Raw genomic sequence first — 20,937 nt, 5'->3', positions numbered from 1 at the left:
CGCTGCGCATATAATGTGACCGTTACTAGTGTTAGTATTAAATCGATATTTCGCTTATAGTAAAATTCACTTAAGCTGTTACGGTCACATTGCACCGCGAGTTGGAACGCGAGTTGTTTGGAACTGGAGCGTACAAGAAAAGTAATAATTTTTGTTTATTAATAAAGTGCAAATAATAAGTGTTATTAAATATTTAATACAATGTTTAAGTAGTATTCCTGCTTTCTACATTGCATGTGCTACAATAAGTATGCTATTCAGATTCAAATTAGGCCACTTTCCAATTGAGGTCAGATTCATGAAATAACGGGGAAACTACAACTTCAATATCTTTTTGAGCTGCAAGCGCTTGAACACAAATAAACAGCTTTAATTTGCAATCGGCAGTGCAATGTTGTAGCTTTAATATCAATTTTCATTGGCCTTCGATGCGAGAGTGCTTATATAATGCAAGTGGGCGTCTTTTTAATGCGCCTGCGCTTGCCAAAAAAATATATAAAAGTGAAATTTCTCAATTTAATGATGTCCGGCTGCTGCTGCCGGCCCCTCTACGTCACATGTTCTCGTAAAATGAGTCTGTTAATATTGCAATGATGACGCAACGTTGCGTCTACTCAGTGCCGCGTGTGCTTTTCGTGCCCGTGAATCACAGAGCAAAAGTGCTCATTGTTGTTGCTGCCTCTCCAGATAAAGAGCGACCGCATTGTCAGCATTTTTGCTGTATTCAAAACGTTTCGCAAGTGGTTGCTGTGTAATGCCCAACTAAACTGCGACTTATCGCTAGCGTTGTCACTGTGATTTAAGCAACAGGTCGCACTCCTATTTGCGTGATCAGTGACATCGAAGAAGTCACAGATTCAGCAGCTGCTCAACTCTAGCTGGTTTTACTCAATGAACGCACGCGGACCTCCTTGTGCGGGTGTGTGTGTATGGGTGTGTGTGTGTGTGTGTGTGTGCACGTTGTCTACTAAAACTGAAGTTGTTTTTACATGTGCGATTGCTTCTTCTTTAGTCTCCACTGCATAGTTTTCTGTGGTATTTTAGGGGGCTCGTCAAGTCTCCACATGCGGTTGCAGCTGCAGTTGGTCCAAGCGCTGGTTTGTGTCATGGCTAAAATGAATTTTTGCATATTTCCAATAAGAGTGTTGCACTCAATTTAAAACTGGGCAAGCAGCTGATATAATGCGCGTGCTTGAACTTGAAATTCGTATTGATTAGCCAGTCCAACAATGCGTGTTTACATATATGTCTGTATGTATGCGTGTAAAAGACTCAACTAGCGCTGAATCATTTGCCTGCCATAATCGAAATGTGTTCTATTTTCACTTTCTACATTTTAATGCTCATTTTGTGAGGGCGGCACAATGAAAAGACGTATGACGAACACTTTCGAAATTTCTTCGACTTGAGCATTTTGTGGACTTTGGAAAGATTGTAAACAAAAATTTCCAGCTACAAATATAACCTAAACATACACACACAAATCTATATACATATATATGTAGCGCGTCGTTTAGATAAGTGAAAAGGAGGAGGGGGCACGATAAGTGATTGTTATCAGTATGCGCTTGGCCCCTTTTCCATATACATATACGTACATATATATGCACTTATATATTTATCTATATCTATTTGAGATATATTTTGCCTTGTCATGTGCTTTTTTATCGAACTTTTTGTTTGTCTAGGGCTCCGTACAACGTACATGAAACAATAACAACAACCACAAAAAAAACCCAACTCGATTTGAACAAATTTTTGTGTTTCTTTTTGCTGTTTGTTGTATTTGGTTATATTTTACTCTCATCGCCGCTGCACACACGAACACATGCACACACACACACACTCACAAACACATACATAGAGTTCGGGGTCGGGTAATCTTTCGGCTGCTCTGCGCCGCAATTTTCAGTCGACGCGTAGCACTCAACACGAACAAACCTAGTCGTTTGGCATCAACGTATCTGTGGGATACGACGTGTCGAGTACATATATTCGGTGCGTTTTGTTAAAGTAACTTTTAAGTAATGCATACATAGTCTTGGTGTATTCAGTATTCAGTATTCAGTATACAATTTGAGTACAATTTCGAAAGAAATGATCTGAAAGTAGTCAGCAAGCAAACTAATTGTGGCATTTAGTTGCTTGTTTTAAATCATCTTAATTATCAATACGTATTATTTATTTTGTTACTCTATCATTATTAAAGTGTGACCAAATTTTGCTCTCTTACGCGAGTTTTTTAGTGTGTTTGCAGTTATGTAATCTGTTTTCGTAACCAAAGCGCCGACGTCGACGTTGTTTGTCGGCAGAAAAATATTTGCAAAGAAAAGAGAAAAAACTAAATAAATGAAAAACAGTTTGTGAGAAAAATGAGCAAACAGATAAATAACGGCACAAACATACAGACAAAAGAAAACTAGAAAGGGATGCAACTACTCATCGCTGACGAACCATTTGAATTGAATTATCTACTTATTATTGGTGTTGTAATCGTTTGCGGCTCTTGTTTGTTGCTACACTCTCAAATACCCCGTAACGACTGTTTAGTGGCCGCTTCAAACCGGTTTACATATATACTTAACCCACATATGATTATGCGAAGTACTCGCTGACAAATTGAAGTGCCTGCCTGATCATTGAAATCATTTCATGTGTCTGTCGGACTGCCCAGGCCTTGAGACGGAGGCAGAGTCCGGAACCAGCGCCCCAACAAACCACGCGTCTGCTGATAAGCGCATGTGACCTGTTAACGGTTAACGTATTAATTATATTGCTAGGGAGCTTTATTTTGCATATGCGTTCTGTCATTCGATTATATATATATAGATCTGCTGACAACGCTGACTTATCGGTGACTAAAATTTAATTAATAATGCGTCTGCTGGAAATTTTCAACGCATTTTTAATTTATTGCTCTCGGGGGCTGGTTTATATCTTTTTATCAGACTTTGTCAAATATCTGCTTTTTAATCAGGCATATTCCTTGGGAAACAGATAAAGCAATGAGATCTGATTGCTGTGCAAGTAAATATGCTAAGGAAATTAAAGTCAGGCTGACAATTGCGCAGCACACAAAATAAAAAACAAATACAAACAAGTAATAAAAAATAAGCCAAAAATTTATATACGTACATCATATGTACAAATTGTATGTATGAATGTATCTACCACATTTCACCATTGTGCAAATGAATTTTTGGCAACTTATCAGAAAGGCGAACACACAGCGAGCGGACGTCAATTTGACGTCATCAGCGATCGTTGTCGGTCGGTCACGTGTGTGAGCGAGAAAGGAACAGATACGAACTTCAGCTACCTTTTGTGGGAGTCTGGTCAGCAGTCTAGTCTCCAGACTTTACGTAGTCGCCACAGATACATTGGCTTATGTTAATCACACGCATTTATGTTAATCACACGGCGGCTAACCCGTTTATTTCGTAATCATCGTTAGTTGGCAACAAGTTGCAATCAATTTGCGTCTGGGCCATGACGCAAAACACCGAAATAAAAAAAGTAACTCTGGCATTTGTCACTTGTATAACGTGACTGCATTATCTTATCTATATATTACAAAAGCGAATGCGTTGCTGCTGCTGTCTACTTTTGTTTGGTGCTTTGACTGCGCACAGTACTCTCCTACTCCTACTATCACTATCAAAACAGTTGTCCAAACACAGCAACAAAAGCAGCAATTATTACACTGCGCTGCTGCATATTTGTCAACAATCAACGATTCGAGTCGAGCCCCATTGACGCTATAGCTGCAATTGCCTTATCAATACACTGTTTAATAATTTTCTACTTTTCATTATTCTCCCCTCACTTTCAGTTCTATTTTGTAAAGTAAAACAAAATGCATAGAGCACACACGGCCTTTAGTCTGGCGCTATCGCCCATGGCGCACAAAAACTTTGCCACATGGCTGCTCAACAGCAATAGCAGTAAAAAGGTAAGCATTTCTACTAAATAAATATATATATATATGTAAAATGAATCTGTATTATTCAACAGCTGATTAAGGCCAGCGCTGCTGCCGCTGTGCGCACCTATAACTCAGCTGCCGCCGAACCCTTTGCCAATGGCAGCACTGCATCCTACGTGGAGGAGATGTACAACGCCTGGCTGCGTGATCCCGCCTCTGTCCACACAGTAAGTGATCAGCTTTTGTTTTTTTTAACAGCGGTTCAATTGCCTTGGAGCGGCAATTTAACATGTTTCTTTATTAGCTTTATGTACGGACCGGAAAAAACCTGTTTTATTTTGAAAGTATTAATTGTGCGGCACAATTGAATGAACTACTGCCTTTCCAATATTACCTTGTATCAGTCATACACAAACCATAGCAAACGTGTACAAAAAACTTATAATTATTTTTATAAAATACAAATACAGTCAAACTTTCTAGGGGTACTGTAAATTCAACACATATATGTGACTCAGGTCAAGTTTGTGGAAATTCTCGTTAGCGGACACTGTAAACGATAGCCTCAAATATACATAAAACTCGCTGAAGCCCAATAAATGTAGCTTATTTAAAAATACGTAGAAAGAACAAGTTTATTTATTATTTTCGACCAGGTTTATGACCTGGTTTCAACCGAAACACTTGCTAATTATTTATTTGATCGTGTATATTTGTATAGTCCTGGGATGCCTACTTTCGGAGCAACTCGTACATGAGCCCGCCCAATTTGGCGCCCGTGCAGGCGAACACGTTGCCACTGACGGCCTTCAATTTAGGTGGAGCTGCCAGCGCTGCGCCCGACTCCAAGACCATTGACGACCATCTGGCCGTGCAGGCCATCATTCGAAGCTATCAGGTATGCCTTTGCTGGGTCCAATGCGGTCGCCCATAGAGTTGAACAGTTGAGATTGCAGCCAAAGCAAAGCGTTGTATATGTTGGCGCTTTTCGTTCGTTTTGTTCGTTCTACTTTCTGTTGTTGTTCTTATTTTTTTTTTTCCATTTAGGTTTCTATTTACTGTATATGTTTATAAATTGATTAGAGATGCCCCATCCCTTTTCGTGTTTCATAAGTACAAAGATCAACTCCCACATACAAGTATCTTAGTTAGTTTTTGGTTTTATGTTCAGTTTACCTATTGAACCCTTCCCAAATCTCCCCTCCAAATCATGCAATACATTGTAGTTTTTATGTTCTCTGTATGTGTAAATAGTTTGTTTGGAAACTTACACATTTGGTTAGTAAGTCATAAGTAGTTTCATCTATTTTCATTATCATTATGATATTTTAAAGTGTAGTTGATTTTAGGATTTTACCATTACAGTTTTTGGTTAGTAATTAAGCACAGTTCGAACAGTTATCTCTTTGAATATGGTTAGTTGAACTCATGTTTATTTAAGTAGTAGCAAATTTGATTCATATTGCATTATTTCTGTGCACCATTTTGATTTTCTTTCAACCTATCTGTTAATCTTGATGGTTAGTTAGTTGATGCTTAAAAATCTAAAACGTTTTTGAAATAGAACAACATACTGACATGTTAATTTTTCAAAAATATACTCTCAACATCTATGTGTATAATTAAATCTATTTATATATATATATTGAAATACATATGTATATATGAATATACATGTACTATATATAGTCACGTGGTCATTTGGCATCTGATCTGGATCCGCTTGGAATTTTAACTCACGAAAAAAACATTTGCAACGATGGTCTTGCACGTCGCGCTAATGAAGATGTGCTCAGGCAGCATTCTGGGTTTTTGTTTGGTAAATTCTTTTTTGCAAAACTCTAAAAACTCTCTCTACCACTCTCTTCACATCTAATACCATAGACACCCCCGCTCTAAGTTGCACCCCATCCAATACCATTATCTACACACACACCCGCCACACACGCAAGCATATCTTTTTTGTAATTTGTTTTTTTTAGCGCTTTGAAGCCTATTTAACCCATTCGATAATATACTTATATATTACATGAAATTCGGAGTTGATGACAGGCATAGGCAGGCAAATAGTATTTTGACTTGATTTATATCTACATATATATCTTTAAACCTTAAGTTAGCGAGTTCTGTTTAGTTTAAGGACATAAGCATACGTGTAAGTAACTGTCGGTGTTTGGCTTACTCGAAGTTATCCATCCTATCCTATTTCTATCTGTTGTGTTCTAGTGCACCCTAGCGTTTTGTTCCACTCGCTTTTAACGTCAATAATTCAGTCTATACGCCCTGAAACATATCCATATTGTTAAGAACAAACTCATTTGTTATAAAAGTCTATGTTGCTGCTAATGCTGCTTTCTTTGTGCTGCCTTTTTCTTTGGTTTTGATTTTTCTATTTATTATTAAATACATTATTTCGTTTAAGCTATTCAATTTTATTAATCTTTCTTTTTTATTTTCATTTATTTCTATATTAATTGCTTCCTAACCCCAAAAAAAAACTGCAATCGAAACGCAATTCGTTTATTCGTATAAAACAACGTTACAAATTCAAATTCCAAATTCTCTCTTTCTTGTATTATGTGTGTGTATTGTGCAAATTAAACAACAACCAAAATCAAAAAAATATACAAAAAAAACACAACATTGTTAAAATTACTATGTAACCAACACAAAAACCACAACCAACACCATCAACCACAACAAAAAAATATATATATTTGAACACGTTAGATTCGAGGACATAATATTGCTCACCTCGATCCACTCGAAATTAATACACCAGATTTGCCTGGCAACTCCTCGACGAAAACCATTTACGCTAATTTCAGTTTTGGTAAGTAAGCCTTAGAGCCTGCAGTACACACAATATGTGGGTGGCGGCCGGGGGGATGGTGCTCAATACACTCTCCTTACCACACCCCACCACACTACACAACACACAACACGAAACACAAAACAAAACCAACAACAACCAAATCATTGTCGTTTGATTTCACAACTTGTGTTTTGTTCAGTCCTGTACTATATATATAAATAAATATATATATATATGCCACACTATACTACAAAAATGACGTTGTGTTGTACTTAGTAATCCCGTTTTGTACCTTTCATGCACACAATCCAACCAAAAATACAAAAAAATTAACCACTCAAATATCAAAATATTTGCCCGATTAATAGAACCAAGTAAATATCCACATATATATATATATAAATATAAATATAAATAAGTTATATTGCTCAGTACAGTGTTATATATTTGATCACCTATTGTTTATTATTGTAATGTAAAACTATTGTTTTTATGATTTGTTTTCCATTTCTCATTTGATTTAAAGTTAATTGTGATTAGATTGCATGTCGTCAATTGTTATATGCGTATAGTATAAAAATCAAACAATTTCTAATTGTTTTTTAAGTCATATAGAGACTATAATTAAAGGCATTAAAATGCCATTGGGAAAAATATAATTACACTTTGTAATGAAAACCAATTGGACAGTAAAATGTAATGCATGTTTTGGTGTTATATCACATACATACATATGTATTGAATCGCAATTGTATATATGTATATTAGACAGATCTGCACGCATCTGTATTTACATATACACCATATACTATAGAGCACAATATACAGACAACAATCATTACACTCCGAATTTCAAACGCCTACAAAAACTAATCAAGCATCATTTATAGAAATCAATTTACCCCTATGATTTACTAATAGTTTTATTTATTTACAACAAACAACAACAAAAACAAAACAATCCACACATAAATAACAGGCGAGCAAGATATGGAGCGTCGTTTTAAGTTGCCCAGCACCACTTTCATTGGTGGCGATGAGGCTTCCCTGCCACTCAAGTGAGTTAACAGCAAACTTTCACTTTGATCCATTGACTCATTTGCAATCTTTTGCTTACACAGGGAAATTCTGAATCGTCTGGAGAATGTATACTGCAATAAAATAGGCGTTGAGTTCATGTTCATTAACTCGTTGGAGCAGTGCAATTGGATTCGCAAACGTTTCGAGACACCCGGCGTTCTAAACTTTTCGCCCGAGGAGAAGCGTTTAATTTTGGCACGTTTGACACGTGCCACTGGCTTTGAGGCGTTCTTGGCCAAGAAATACTCGTCGGAGAAGCGTTTCGGTCTGGAGGGTTGTGAGATTATGATACCCGCCCTGAAGGAAATCATTGATGTGTCCACCGACCTGGGCGTGGAGTCTGTCATCATGGGCATGCCACATCGTGGTCGCCTCAACACGCTGGCCAATGTGTGCCGCAAGCCATTGAATCAAATCTTTACCCAGTTTGCTGGCCTGGAGGCCGCAGATGATGTGAGTACCACAACCAAAAAAAAAACCGCTCTACTCTTCCTGGAAGCTTTATTACTTTCTACCATGTTGTATTTTAGGGCTCTGGTGATGTCAAGTACCATTTGGGCACATATATTGAGCGTTTGAATCGCGTGACCAACAAGAACATACGTCTGGCCGTTGTCGCCAATCCCTCTCACTTGGAGGCCGTTGATCCTGTTGTCCAGGGCAAGACACGTGCCGAGCAATTCTATCGCGGCGATCAGGAGGGCAAGAAGGTGATGTCCATTCTGATTCACGGCGATGCCGCTTTCTGCGGCCAGGGTGTTGTCTACGAGACAATGCACTTGTCGGATCTGCCCGACTATACGACTCACGGTACTATTCATGTGGTGGCCAACAATCAAATTGGCTTCACCACCGATCCACGATTCTCGCGCTCATCGCCCTACTGCACGGATGTGGCACGTGTCGTTAACGCACCCATTTTCCACGTCAATGCCGATGATCCGGAGGCTGTGATGCATGTGTGCAAAGTGGCTGCCGAGTGGCGTGCCACCTTCCACAAGGATTGTGTTATTGATTTGGTTGGCTACCGTCGCAACGGCCACAACGAGATCGATGAGCCGATGTTCACGCAACCGCTTATGTACCAGAAGATTCGCAAGCACAAGAACTGCTTGGATCTCTATGCAGATAAACTGATTGCCGAGGGCACCGTTACCGGCGAGGAGGTCAAATCTGTGGCCGCCAAATACGAGAACATTTGCGAGGAGGCCTTCGCTCTGGCCAAGACCGAGACGCATGTCAAGTACAAGGATTGGTTGGACTCGCCCTGGTCTGGCTTCTTTGAGGGTAAGGACCCCTTGAAGGTGGCGCCCACCGGTGTCAAGGAGGAGACTCTGATACACATTGGCAATCGTTTCTCGTCTCCACCACCCAATGCCGCTGAATTTGTCATTCACAAGTGAGTAGCAAGCGGATCACATCACATCACAAGCAGAGAATTATCCTTTTCCTCTACAGGGGTCTGATGCGCGTTTTGGCCGCTCGCAAGGCGATGGTTGATGAGAAGGTGGCCGATTGGGCTTTGGGCGAGGCCATGGCTTTTGGCTCACTGTTGAAGGAGGGCATTCATGTGCGCCTCTCTGGCCAGGATGTGGAGCGCGGCACTTTCTCGCATCGTCATCATGTGCTGCACCATCAGCTGGTGGACAAGGCCACCTACAATTCGCTGCAGCACATGTATCCGGATCAGGCGCCCTACTCCGTATCAAACAGCTCGTTGTCCGAATACGCTGTGCTGGGCTTTGAGCATGGTTACTCCATGACCAATCCGAATGCTCTGGTGTTGTGGGAGGCGCAATTTGGTGATTTCAGCAACACGGCGCAGTCCATCATCGATCAGTTCATCTCCAGCGGTCAGTCGAAATGGGTGCGCCAATCCGGTCTGGTTATGCTGCTGCCTCATGGCATGGAGGGCATGGGCCCCGAACACTCGTCGTGCCGCGTCGAGCGTTTCCTGCAGATGAGCTCCGATGATCCCGACTACTTCCCACCCGAGTCGGATGAGTTTGCCATCAGACAGCTGCACGACATTAACTGGATTGTGGCCAACTGCACGACACCAGCAAATCTGTACCACATCTTGCGTCGCCAGGTGGCCATGCCCTTCCGCAAGCCCCTGATCCTGTGCACGCCCAAATCGCTGCTGCGTCACCCCGAGGCCAAGAGCCCCTTCAGTGAAATGAGCGAGGGCAGCGAGTTCCAGCGCATCATACCCGATCGTGGACCAGCTGCCGATAATGCCAGCAACGTCAAAAAGGTTGTCTTCTGCACGGGTCGCGTCTACTACGATCTGACCAAGGCGCGTGCCGACAAGCAACTGCAGAGCGATATTGCCATTGTGCGCGTGGAGCAGGTGCGTCTATTCATTAAGAAATTTTGCCAATCAAATTTGTACTAAATTAAGTTGTGGCATTTGTAGGTATCGCCCTTCCCCTTCGATCTGGTCAAGGAGCAAGCGAATCTGTACAAGAACGCCGAGCTCGTGTGGGCACAGGAGGAGCACAAGAATCAGGGCTGCTGGTCATATGTCCAGCCGCGTTTCCTCACTGCGCTGAACCATAGCCGTGACATCAGGTACGTGCCTAGATTTAAGTGATGGCCCCCCAAAGCTATACAGAGAAACACAAGAGACCCTTCCACAAGTCACAAACAAGTCGCACTCTCTGTACTCTCTCTTACTGTATCTCTCTCTCTCTCTAAATATATATTTCTCTCGGGTTATCCAAGCTGCTTTCTGCAGTTTTGTTTTGTTGGTTTTCTCTGTTTTTTATTTACTTATACTCTTTTACTGCACCTGATGCACTACTCTTTATTAGTCTCTCTGTTTCTCTTTCACTTTTCTCACAGTGCACACTCGGTGGCACTGTCTCTTTACTTTAGTTCGTAATTGATTTGGTTCTCTATAATCAGTTTCTAGTTTTTGCCCTAACATCACATTTGTTTTTAACTTATTACCATCTCATCGTGCTCTGCACAATCATCGCTTTTAGCTAATCCTCTTTCCAGCTTTTACTAATTTTATTTTAAGAACTGTAGCGTGCCCAAAGATATCTGCTATCTGCTGCGAATCTATTCTCTTTTTCTATCTCTTAGCAGCCTTAGTTTTAGATCTCTCTTCCAAATAAGAACATGCTACACACACACACACAAACACATATACACACATACACACAAAGACACACTCTCAAACAGCTAAACTGACTGTCGCAATTGTCGCATGTTTGAGTTCATTAAAAGACTTTCAAATATGTTGTATTACAAGTGATATACTCCCCTAGTTCATCAGTGCAAACTGGCTTTATGTGTTCCGAAAACACACACACACCGAAAACACACGCACACACATACACAAAACAGACACAAATACATACTCCACATATCGTATCATATATTTTAATTTGCATGGCTTTTTAATGAACAAATGTTGTTTATTTTTTCTCAAACAATTATCGTTCAGTTCTGTTGTTTACTTAACTAATGATGTTGTTTAAGATCAAGAAAGTTTTCCTTTTGAATTCCTTATCCTATCCGTTTTGTGTATATCTATATGTTTTGATCAAGTACCAATTGGCAAGCAATTAAAAAAAACAAAAAGAAAACGTATTATCAAAAAAAGATAAGCAAAATCAAACCAAAAACTTGTCCTCTCTCTCTCTCTCTCTCTTCTCTCTTTCTCTCTCTTTCTGTGTATGTGTTATTGTTACAGCCAAAGCGATGAACAATCCACCTTCTCCACTGATAATACTAATAACGAATCCGATACCGATTCCGATTCTAACTCCGAACAAAAATCGAAACCCTGGCTAAGTCGCATGTTCACCTCCGATAAAAGTGATAGCGTCACAACTGCTACGGCCACTGGCGAGTTTAATGCCGCCAAGCATTTCGATTTAAAGAACGTACGTCAAGATTTCAATAGGCCCGAGGGCATTGCGGCAGCGCCGGGCGTGCGCAAGACAAAAACCGGACGTAAAATTAGGTGAGAGGGCCAAAATGCAATAAAAAAAGATATCTAGTAATCTACTACTCTACTACTACTCTGCATACTCGATGCGCCGTCAATAGAACAACTACTTAACTCTCTCTCTCTACCTAACTATATAACTATCTAAATCTATCTACGATATCTGCATATCAACAACAAACCAACAAACTATCTACCTGCAATTAATATAATTCTCTACTCTCTCTCTCTCTATCTATCTATCTCTGTCTTTCGTTTAATTGAACAACTCCAAAATTAATTCTGTAAATTTGTTCAATTTTACTCTCCCAGAGCATATTTTTGGTTTTTCTTTACACATTTTCCATGTGCGTTTCTTGTTTGGTTTTATATTTCGTTTTTTTCATTCAAGCGCAAATTTGGCATGTCTCATTTTTTGTTGTTGTGTTTTTATGGGTCCCACATTGAAACCGCTCGATACTCGTATCATGTCACAAACCCCCAAAAACTAAACTACCCTTCAGCACACACTCTATTCCGATTAATACCACTTTCTTAATATCTTAACTAACTTTCTAATCTTATTGCACCAAATTTTGTGTCCTAATTTATTTTTGTTTTTGTTTGTAGCACGCGCGATTTTTGAATGTGTTTTTTTTATTATTATTTATATATTACAAGTCCAGCGATTTGCTGGTTGCCAGCTGCCAAACTAACTGATCATTATGTATGTTTGTTCACTATTTGTCGTATAACCAAAAGCAAGCAAACATACACAAATACACATATCTATCTATCTATTTAAAGATGACTTTATCTTTGCAAAGGAGTTCCCAGACCGGAAATATAACTAGTGTATATAATTTGTAAATATTTTTAGACCAAATTTAGGGTACTTTAATATGCAGAACTTAAAGCAATGTGTGTTTTCGTATCAATGTTTGGGTTTGGTGTCGTCTTCAATTTTTATGGTCCTGTATACTATATATATTATATAGGGGGGTTTCATAAGGGATTTTTACCCCTGGTTGTTAAATTGCGCAGCATTATTCGTGGTTCATTTGTATCATATCTAATACTTTCGCGCTGGCTATAACCCTTTCATTTCATTGAACATGAATTCATAAAAGTGCTAAAAATTCAACTGAGAGCTATGACAGCTTTATATAGACAACAATCTAATCTAGTGCACGTTTTTTAACCAAATCAAATAGCCGAATTGTTATGTGTACTCACTTTTTATATTTGTTATTAAAATAATTATTTATATATATATATATATTTGTGTGTGTATTATTCTATCCACAGCTATGTTGGACGCGCTTGTGGTGCCTCAACCGCCACCGGCTCAAAGGCCCAGCATATTCGGGAGCTGAATGCGCTGCTGAATGATGCGATTTCGACTTAAGGATCCAACTGGACAGTTGGTGGCTAAATGGTGGACCAGCTCGAGTTGATTATAAAGTGAAAACAACAACAAGAAGAAGAATGAGAAGAAGAATATTAATGATGAATATATATTTTGTAATAGAAAAGTATGCAGACTCTTTGATACGATTTTTTTCTGACGAAATTGTTAAGTGCATTGTGTGAAAGTAATGAAATTTTAAATATTAGTTTAGTGAAATTGATGGAAATGAGCAAAAACAACAACAACAAGAAGAACACACAGGATGTTTAGTGTTTAGGAGTAAAATACAGCAAATATAACAAATGCAAAAATCCACTCACAAAAAAAAGAAGAATTCAAACTTTAGTAAATGATAAAAGGATAAAACACACACACACACATACATATGTTTAAAGAAGAGCAACAACATTTTCAAAATGAATGTAATTTTATTTTACTCTTATGATTAATATTTATTTTATTGTATTATATATTAATTAACTATCTCAACAACTTATGAATTCAAATCGTTGCAAAGTAATAGCAAGAAAAAGCAGAAGGACATCATTTTGTGTTTTTGTTCGCCTTTGCTTAAGTTACACAAATTTGTTTGAATAAAAGAAAAGAACATATATATATATATATATGTATATATATATGTATATATATATATATAAATATATAATATGCGAACATAAACAAGAATATATATATATATTTAAAGAGTACTGTGCTTAAGTTGTCTATCTACTAAATCAAGGGGTGGATCAACGATTATCAGGGATGTTGCGACTATTTTGCATCGGTTATTATAAAGTTTATCAGAAACAAATGTAATGGGAAGGCTTTAAGTATTTGTACTGTCACAATTTTTGAATGTACTTAGAATTAAACACAATGCGATTGATATAATATATATACTTTTTTGTTGGGTCATAACCCAAAATGAATCCCGTGCACCACTTTGCAGCACTTGTGCTTTAATTTATAATATATTTACCAAATGATATATGACATGACATATTGCACCCTTTTCTCGCACCAATATATGATATTGAACGTAGAGTGATAAACGGAAAACGTTTTGCAAACAACGTTTCCAAGAAAATTAAAAACTATTTTACAAAAAAAAATAAAAAAAATGAAAGAAAATCTTTATACTAATACGATTCACAAACAAATGAGAGAGTATGATGAGTATGTGTGTGTCAAAACTTAACTTTTACTCTTTAATCTTTTAATAACTCTAATCAAAACAACAAAATACATTAAAAACAAAACCCCAAACTAAAATTTTGCACCAGCGACAAAATTTGCTGATTGTTAAAAAGTAAGTAGCATGTTTACACAAAGATTTACTAACTAACAAAAGTGGCGAGAGTTTAAAAGATACGAGTATGTAAAAAGCGGTCTATGAATAAAGTATACATACAATTAAGCTTGCATCAACGTCTTTGAATTGGGTTTACAGTGTGATAAAACACAACTGCGATGACAACAACTGGCAGATAAAAACTAACCCTGACGAGATTATCTAATGAGCTCAAGCAACTAATTACTTGATATGCTGCACTACTTGCAGAATGGAATCCGATCGCTTCCTGTGTCAAAATTTAATCTGCAACTTCTGGTGATATTTATAGCCAATTCAAACAAGTTTTACAGCTTCCAACTGGTCAATTAGCCTTACTTTTTGGACACACGTTTGCCTTGCGCGCCTTGATTTTCAGATTATTTTTTTTATTTTTTAACAGGAAATGACGCAGTGCATTTTCAACATTTTCATTGCAATTCTACATTAGTATTCTGTGGGCACAGCACTTTCACATCAAGTAGATCCTCTGCCGCCGCCGCCTCTTTCTATCCTCCTTTCCGACAACTTTAGACAACACAAATTGGGCAAGTAAAACGCTCACTTTTCGCCAATTTTCACACAGGTGGGCAGCATCATTGGCCTATGTACACTCACACACACACACACACACTCGCACACAATCAATTTCATTGAACATCTTCAAGCGTTTTACTTTACTTTCTAATGTCCGCATCGTTTCTTGTTTTATGCTGATCGAACCCCCTTGGGCGATAAAAACAATAAAGCCGCACAGCCAGAGAAGCTCAATATAAATAGTTGGCCATAACTTGTTTTGAACTCTTAATTGTTGTGCTCGTGTTGACACAAGTTTTTTGTTTTTGCGTCTTTGCCGAAAATGGGGGCAACATATGGTTTACTGTTAAACGGGTAAACAGCCCTGAGCAGCGTTTCTCAGAACTTTGCCTTATTGTTGAGCTTTTGTGTAGACTTATCAGGCAGCGGCTGTCGATGCTCTTATACTGTACGCACGCACTGCGTAGAAGACCACTTTGCCTGAAAGCTCGACGACGGCACAGACTAATTGGCTGCTGTCCAAGCTTTTCAATCAGTGCAGTCTATTTCTTAATGCATCATCATCCACATTCGCTGTGCCTTCGTGCGCTCTCTGACCTCCTCGGCGGCAAAGCTTCAGCTCCAAGCGGCTTCGTATCGATAGCGTAGACAGCGCTCACTGTTTCAGCTTTAGGTCTTATTCACTTTTCAGTCTTGTTGTGCCCGCGAACGCGATCGTAAGAAAGCCATTAGCAGCGAAACGGGTCGCGTTGTAAATACAGTTTCGGATTCCGATTCGGAGTTCGACGTCGTCGTAGATTTTCGGTTTCTGTTTCTGTTTTATTATCGAAACCAATTGGCATTGTGCAACTAAATGGTGGCAGGCCCGTTGTGATTGATCGATTGTGGAGCGCTAGCAATTAAAACAAAGTGCTGGTGTGTGTTTGCCACAAAACAAAAGTAAAAGTGTGCGCCACAATATGTGGCAAGTGCTGCGGCCCGTCCGCCAATTCCAGCAACAGTTCGCTTGCCGGCATTGGGAAAGTGACTTCAAATAAAAATTCGCATATTAAAACGATGCTTGAATAATAAATAAATTATTATTTCGCCTTATTTGTGTATGAAAAGAAGTCTCATAGTTTGATTATTTTCACATAATAGAGCTGAATTCAAGCAAAGAATATAATTAAACAGAGTGAAGTGCTCCTTTTTAAATTGAATTTAAACAAAACCAAAGCTACAAAATACTTAAAAATGTAAGTGTATTTGTAAGAGTTGATATGTTGCATATAGAGTCCAACAATAACAAAGGAAGTACTCTTTACAATGCTCAAATAAAATCGAGTAAATATTTTTTATTATTATTGCAATATACTGATTAAAAGGCGCGCAGTGGCTGCCCCTTATCAGGCCTCGAGTTTTCTCGGAAATTTCGTGCTCCTTGTTTAATATGAATTTGTTTGGTATCGTTTTGCATGATATGTGCTGCAACTGTGACTCATGTCAATTGTATTTGTTTTTGCTGATTTGCTCTATATAAATCGCAACACTTATTACGCACTGAAATTTGAGTAATCTCTAACTCCAGAAATACATATATGTATACATACATGTGTTTATATATAGAAGCAGCGACCACAAATTGATTTATTTACTTGTTTATTTGCTTTTTTACGCCCTTCTTCTGAGATGCGATTTCCTGACTTTAGAAAGCTGCTAAAGACAAATAAAGGTTGGACCCGCGCAATCCGTTGAAAGTTTTGGCCGCCGACAAAGAGTCTACACTGGATAGATCAGTGGAGATCAGTGCGCGGCAAGCGGAAAGCTTGTCCCCCTCATCCCCTGAAAGCTCTGCTTATCTGCAGCTTGCCCAATGTTTTTGTTGACTTAAGTGGCTGAGATGCGATGTCCGCTTCTGGCAGTTATAGTTACAGTTCCATATCTTATTACACTGTGCAACATCATTATTTCGTAGCCAAAAAAATATCAACTTTATTGTCAGTTAAACTTAAAAAACTTTTGTTAGCTGTTCAAACATGACTGAAAAACTCTTAATAAAAAAAAATGGTTAAATGTATGATATTTTTCAATCAGTTATCAACAATTATGCTATCTATTTTATCAAAGCTTTTCTTGTCATACAAGTTTTGTGATTAGATATAGATATTGATATGTATTCAGTTAGGGAAATAAATATGCAAAATTTTTGCTTGAAAAATGTTGTTTGTTTTTGTTGCATGTTGTTTGTTGATTGGTGCACAATGTGCACACACAACAATTTCCTCCTGTCTCATTTAAATCAAGCTAAGCAAATATTCGCGTGTGTGTGGTGTATACATAATCCATAGACGTAAGTGAACTACTTTAACTGGAGTCCAGTAATGTCAATGTAATTCTGTAATAAAGCAATTTGCCATGTTTCCGTTTTTCAACATAGTCTCTGTTTTGTCACTCAATAAATTAACCATAATGATATAGTTATGCACACAATTATATAGTCAACACACATGCATATGTAAACAGATTTCAAATGAAGTACTTTCCATTTTGCATGTGACTTTCCAAGTCAATTGGAATGGGAATGGGAACGCAATGAATTCACAGCTTCAACATCAGCTTCAGCTTTAGCTTCTTCATCATCCTATTTAGCTCAAGATTTGCATAACTACTTATGAGCTATGTAAGTATGATTATTATTTCCATTGCCGCCATATAATTTGGCTCTAACGTGGGCGAGTCTCTTGGCTCAATGTGTAATTGTAGATATATATATATATATAAGCATATATATTTTTCTTTTCTTAGATCTGTATTTCATAGATGCACATAATTTGCTGGTGGGCGTGCTGACAGTTTTGTTGTTTGACTCAACGCTCAATTTGTGTACAATTAAATTAGCTTTATGCTAACGATACACTGTGACAAAGGCAAATTTGATCTTGAAACTTTGAAATAATGATAGCAAAAGTTAAAGTTTAGTTTTTCGGAATTAACCATATTTTCTCTTACGTCAACTAAAGTCTGAAACAACAAAAATAGCACGTAAGCGTATTCTATACATCAAATTAAAGACATAACAGAAGTTAAAACTTCCACAACAAAAAAATAAATATAAAATATTGTATTTCTGCTTGTGGCTTGCCGGAGTGTTGAGCTGGCCTGTTTTTTTTTTTGCCACTTAGTTGTGGTTTTAACCTGTGTCTTTAGGGGCATTCCTGTGCCTCTGACTCATCAAGCCAAAGCTAAAGAAAGCGCAGTCAAGTGGTCCACACACACACACACACACACACACACAGAGTAGACAAGACCAAAACCAAATGGAAACCGGTCAATTACAGTGCCTGGCAACAGTCCACTTCCTCACGCGGCTGCATTTCGGTTCACTCTCGAATTTTGTTGTTGTCCGGCAAATTTGCTGTTTGCTTTTTATTGCATTGCTGAATGCATTTGTCGCGACAGCCAATGAACTTTGCCAGCCAGAGTGCTGTGAATGTTTTAAACATCTCACATCAGCAGTTTTATTCATTTTTTTATTATTTTTTTTTTTGTCGTTTTGTCTTTTTATGTATAGACAAAAGCGGCAAAACATGTTGTTGCTTTTAAGACAATCGCTCGACATTTAACTAGTTTCTGAAATTTTGCAGCGAATTATGTACGCATTGCAAGTACGCGACTATAACTAATCGCTGATCGATTGTCAGCGCTGATCAGCTTTAACTTTCATCACGGCTTTTATTTCAGTTTCATGGAATATGCTAATCATGCAGTTAACGTCATCATGATCAACATCATCATTAATATCAGGTGGTTGTTTTTATTCCTTTTCGTGAAACTCAATTTCTTGGCAATTTGGGTGAATTATTTTTCGTGAAATTCCAATTCAGTTATTTTGCTCATTGTTATGCGTTTGGCATTTGGCTTGCTTCTTTTTTTTGCACAGTCGTGCGACAATGATTTCGCATTGAATATGTGTATTCTATATAGTTCAATGTTGTACAATTTGGCAGGTAAAGCAAACGGCCAAAAAACGGTGTCAGACAGTCTGTGGGCGGCCCATCATGCAATAACTGATGGCCCAGAAAGTTCATTGAATTTTGTATTTTTTTTTTTTTAACGAATGAGCTCATTTTGTATGCCCTGTAAACTATTGAAATGGAGTTACAACTACAATAAGTTATCTGATTAATTTAACTAAGCAGATGCTAACTTTACTTAAATCAGATACAGCTCAAATCTCTAAACAGAGAATGACTCTTAAACAAGTATTTTCAAATCCCCAAATCCCATATTCATGTCTACTTATGACGTCTATTTAGAAACACATGTTTTTTCCCATCTATTAAAATGAAATGCCCACACGGCAGTTAGCTGATTGCGCAGTTGCTGGCTGACTTTCTTCTCGACTTACCTTTTGTGTGTGAAATGCCTTAGCCAGTTAACTGATTCATCACGAATCATCGACCAACGATCAACGACCAACTACCAAAGACCGCGTGAAGTACGTGGCACAGTCTCTGCTGCGAATCGCACACAAATCACGTTTAAATTGGCCAAGGTCGATCTAACAAACTAAGAACTGAGATCTGAGCTGCAAAGTGAAAATTCACCATTTCTAATTACAAACTTCAATTGCATGCGACATTTGGAAAGTTGCTGCTTGCTCAGCAGGAAATTCGCATGAATTTCTCATCTATACAATTTAAACATATATGTACAACAGCTGCCAAATGAGTTAGTTGTAAAATAAATGAACTAGGCCAAAAAAACGCAATATAAAATTTCATTAATCTATTACGCGAAGAAGCGTGAAAATGCTGCTGATTGTTTAAAATGATATGATATTAATATGGTTTTTTGTTTTAATTTTGATTTGACAAAGTTAAGGAACTTGACAAGTACATTTTTCGCAACATGAATTAAATTTCTATGCAGACTTTGTGAGGAGAGCGAACCATGATACAAAAAAACGAACAGATTAATTAGACTAGGAAGAGTATAGTAGTAATTATAGTAGTAGTAATGATACGTAATGAAATATATACCCAATTGTGTGAGGCAGGCACCTGTGTAGAGATGTCTAGGCAGAGTGTGTGTCTCCAAATGGTTGCGTCAGTCAACAAAGTGGCAACAACAATTCAAATTACAAGTACCACATCTGAGATTCAAGATTCATGTAGGGCAATTGCTACTACTGCTGCTGCTGCTGCTGCGAAATGAATAATGTGCATTGTTTGGCTGGGCGTGGCACTGTTGGCCCACAAATGTGGAGTGCGGCAGCCACTAAATGCAAATTAGTAAAGGGGCGTGGCCACAAGAGTGGGCAACAAGTGTCCGGGGCACATGCAATGTAGTTGTCGTTGCTTGTTTTTTTGGTGTTTTTTTTCAAGCTTGCCACATGCTGTTGGCTCATAAATTTACGCAGTCGCAGCCCCATCACCAGCCAACCCTCACCTCCCCCCTGTCCTTGTCTGAGTTGTTTGTTGCTGACAGGCCCATGTTGGATTTGTTGTTGTTGTTGTGGTTGCCGCTTTTTGCTAGTTTTTTTTTTATAGGCGCATTGAATTGAATGAAAACGAAAACCAGGTTTACAGGTCGTCGTAATTTTTGGGCTTGTGAAATTTTGCACAACTCTTTGGCTTTGTCTCGTGTTTTTATCGCATCCTTCCCAAAGTGCTTTGCGTTATTGTTGACACAGTTTCTTTTAGCTGATAAGCGACTGTTAAATGCATTTCAATATTTTTGCCGCCATGATGAGTTTAACAGCGCTCAGCCGCTTGGCATGGTCACCCTGAACAGTGGGGCTTGCCCTAGCTGCGTCTCGCTCGCACACAGCGCCGCTCGTAAGATGTAAACAAAACAAACAAAACAAAAAGCAAATGTACAAATTGCTTTTGCTTTGCGCGCCTTTGTTTTGGTT

At 38.4% G+C, this 20,937-nt stretch overlaps 1 protein-coding gene across 6 annotated transcripts; it reads left to right on the top strand.

Moving 5' to 3' along the window:
- The first annotated feature begins 98 nt into the window (after positions 1 to 98).
- On the top strand, positions 99 to 14,596 carry LOC6556532 (2-oxoglutarate dehydrogenase, mitochondrial). 6 transcript variants are annotated; one of them, XM_032743017.2, is made up of 12 exons: positions 1,916 to 1,998; positions 3,833 to 3,952; positions 4,015 to 4,152; positions 4,647 to 4,823; positions 6,656 to 6,758; positions 7,720 to 7,798; positions 7,862 to 8,273; positions 8,351 to 9,219; positions 9,279 to 10,173; positions 10,240 to 10,394; positions 11,527 to 11,799; positions 13,072 to 14,596. In XM_032743017.2, the coding sequence occupies exons 2-12, from the start codon at positions 3,857 to 3,859 to the stop codon at positions 13,169 to 13,171; spliced, it is 3,297 nt and encodes a 1,098-aa protein (XP_032598908.1). In that variant the 5' UTR covers positions 1,916 to 1,998; positions 3,833 to 3,856; the 3' UTR covers positions 13,172 to 14,596. The 6 variants fall into 6 exon arrangements, with proteins under 6 accessions (XP_032598911.1, XP_032598909.1, XP_032598908.1 ...); XM_032743016.2 differs by lacking the exon at positions 6,656 to 6,758 and adding an exon at positions 5,615 to 5,744 and having other exon boundaries at positions 1,948 to 1,998; XM_032743020.2 differs by lacking the exons at positions 1,916 to 1,998; positions 11,527 to 11,799 and adding an exon at positions 99 to 141.
- Positions 14,597 to 20,937: the final 6,341 nt, after the last annotated feature.

The sequence above is a fragment of the Drosophila grimshawi genome, unplaced genomic scaffold (assembly GCF_018153295.1).
Source record: "Drosophila grimshawi isolate 15287-2541.00 unplaced genomic scaffold, ASM1815329v1 contig_44, whole genome shotgun sequence".
NCBI lineage: Eukaryota > Metazoa > Arthropoda > Insecta > Diptera > Drosophilidae > Drosophila > Drosophila grimshawi.
This window is presented reverse-complemented; position numbering and strand designations above follow the sequence as displayed.